This window comes from Pediculus humanus, genomic scaffold, assembly GCF_000006295.1.
Source record: "Pediculus humanus corporis 1103172107590 genomic scaffold, whole genome shotgun sequence".
NCBI lineage: Eukaryota > Metazoa > Arthropoda > Insecta > Psocodea > Pediculidae > Pediculus > Pediculus humanus.
In genome coordinates, this window is record NW_002987204.1 from 5,567 (window position 1) to 8,080 (window position 2,514).

A 2,514-nucleotide genomic window follows, 5' to 3' on the forward strand; every position below is an offset into this window, starting at 1 on the left:
TTATAAGAAAAAAATAAAAATATTTATTTACTCACTCGATATTAACTTTCATTTGTTGTTTTTTAAGTAAATCATTTTTTTTTTTTATCCAGTTATTAAATTCTTGTTTTGATTTTTTTTTTTTTATTTCATTACTTTTGTCACGTATTTCATTTTCTTTTATTTCTTTTATTTTATTTTTTTTACGTTCTTTTATTAATTCGTGTTTTTTTTTTATAAACCATTTTTCGTATGCAGAATTTGCAATTTCTTGTTTTCTACGGTTTATGTCTTCTGTACATATTTAATAAATTTGCAACCCCCCCCCCCGAAAAGAAAAAGAATTTCAATTTAATTTCAATATTAAAATAATTTTTTTAAACTTTTATTTTTTTATTAATTTTTAAAAATTACCCTGAAGTTTTTTCATTCAAATTTTTTTTCTTCAATTTTTTCCTTTTTTTTTTTTTTTTTTTATAAAATCCTTCAGAAATGTTGAATAATTTTTTTTTTTTTTCTGGAATAAATTGAAAAAAAAAAAACATTAATAATAATATTTTTTAACTTTAATTATAATATAATTAATAATCGTGTTTATTTTTATTTAATTTTGTTAGTAAAATTTAAATAATGGCAATAAGTAATTCAAAAATTTTTGGCAGCCATTTTATTTTAAAAAAAATAAAAAAACAAATTTAACACTTACTTTATTATTTAATAGTTTCAAATTATTTTATATGTATGTATAGTTTAATAAATTATTTATTTAATTAAATAATTAATTATTAATAAATTCATACAAATCTAAAAAAAAAAAGAACTTTTTAACAATGTCAGGATTATACAAATCAAATGTGATTAAAAACAAGGAAAACAAAAAACAGGGAAAATTTTTAATAAAAGAAAAAGAAAATCTTTTACCTGTTTAATTTTTGTTCTTAATAATGAATAAAATTATTTATCCTTTTAATAAGTTATTTAATTATATGTATTTTAAAATAGATAATACATATAAAATTGAAAAATTTTTTGTTTTTCTAAAAAAAAAAAAAAGGGAAAAAAATTACCATGGAAACAAAATCCTGGAGAAATTTTTTTTCCTTTTTTTTTTTTTTTTATAATACATATAATTATAATCCAATAGGAATAATATATATTGATCCATATTATATATTAATATCACCTTTTAATACTATTTAATTAATTTATTTATTTATTAAAAAGGAAAATTTTTTTGATTTAATGTTTTATTTTATTTTCTCTTTTTAAGTTATTAAAATTTTTTGTGTTTTTGTCAAGAAAATTAATAAATAAGAAATTAATTATTAATTATTAATTATAAATTGTTAAAAAAAAAAAACACATTAAGGATTCTTTTTTTCTAAAAATTAAAGAACAAAATTTTTTTCTTTTTCTTTTTCTTTTTTTTTTTTTTTTAAATTTAAATTTTTTTAAAAATCAAAATTTTTTTTTATTTATGTTTATTTTTTTTATTTTTATTTTTTTCACGCAAAAATTTTAAAAAAATTTAAACAAAAAAAAAAAAAAAAGAAAAAAAATTCACAAATACATACAAAAAAATAAAAATAAATAAATTTTTTAAAAAAAAAATTATTATTATTAACAAAATTTGTAAGTTTTAACCATGTATTAATTATTATTATTATAGTTTGATATATTGTAAATTAATGATTAGGAATGAATTGTTTACAATTTTATTATTATTATTATTATTATAATTACAGACAAGTTAATTTTTACTACACACACACACACACAATATTTAATTAAAAAGGTTGGAAAAAGGTTTGAAAAAGGTTGGAAAAAAATGAAATCATGCCAAGAATTATTGGCGGAAATGCGTGAGAAAATAATAAATGCAAAAGAACAATTAGTTATTGAAAAAAAAGAATTATGTAAACTCGAAGAAATGGTAACGAATGAAAAAAATAAATGGTCGAAAGTCACATCGGAAAAAAAAAAATTAATGCACATAAATCAAAAGAAAATAAAAGCTAAAAGGACGGCTGTTGAAAATTTAAAAACGGATTACGAGGAAAAATTAAAAAAGCGTAAAGAATTGGAAAATGAAAATGATAAATTGAAAAAAGAAGTTGTCAAAGCTCGTAGAAATCAACAGAATTCAACGGATTACGTCGAAATCGCTAATTTGGAGGGGATTTTAAACAGGATACAGGATAAACAAAAAAGTACTAAAGAAATAAATTCCTGGATGAAATCTGCACAAGCCGCTGAAGAAAATCAATTGAATGCTGATAACGATAAGAAATTCAACGAAGAAGTTAAAAATTTATCCGACGAGTAATTATAATAATAATAATAATACCTTTTTTTTTAAAAATAAATTAATATTATTATTATTGGGACTAATGTTTGTTTGTTTGTTTGTTTCAGGTACGAAAAAAAAGTACAAATATTCGATGAAACGTTAAAAAATTTAGAAGAATATAGTTTAAAACCTAAAATGCAAAAATTAAGATTAACACAAGAAGCTCTTAATGAATTAAAGAAAAA

At 17.9% G+C, this 2,514-nt stretch overlaps 1 protein-coding gene across 1 annotated transcript in view; it reads left to right on the forward strand.

Annotated features, from left to right (window-relative positions):
• Nucleotides 1-1,807: 1,807 nt before the first annotated feature.
• Phum_PHUM226430 (uncharacterized protein) overlaps nt 1,808-2,514 on the forward strand; it is a gene marked incomplete at both ends in the record, with an annotated part of 4,163 nt that continues 3,456 nt past the window's right edge. The window contains one exon of the mRNA XM_002425838.1: nt 1,808-2,281. Within this exon, the coding sequence (XP_002425883.1) occupies nt 1,808-2,281 (474 nt within the window). The remainder of the gene's footprint in view (nt 2,282-2,514) is intronic.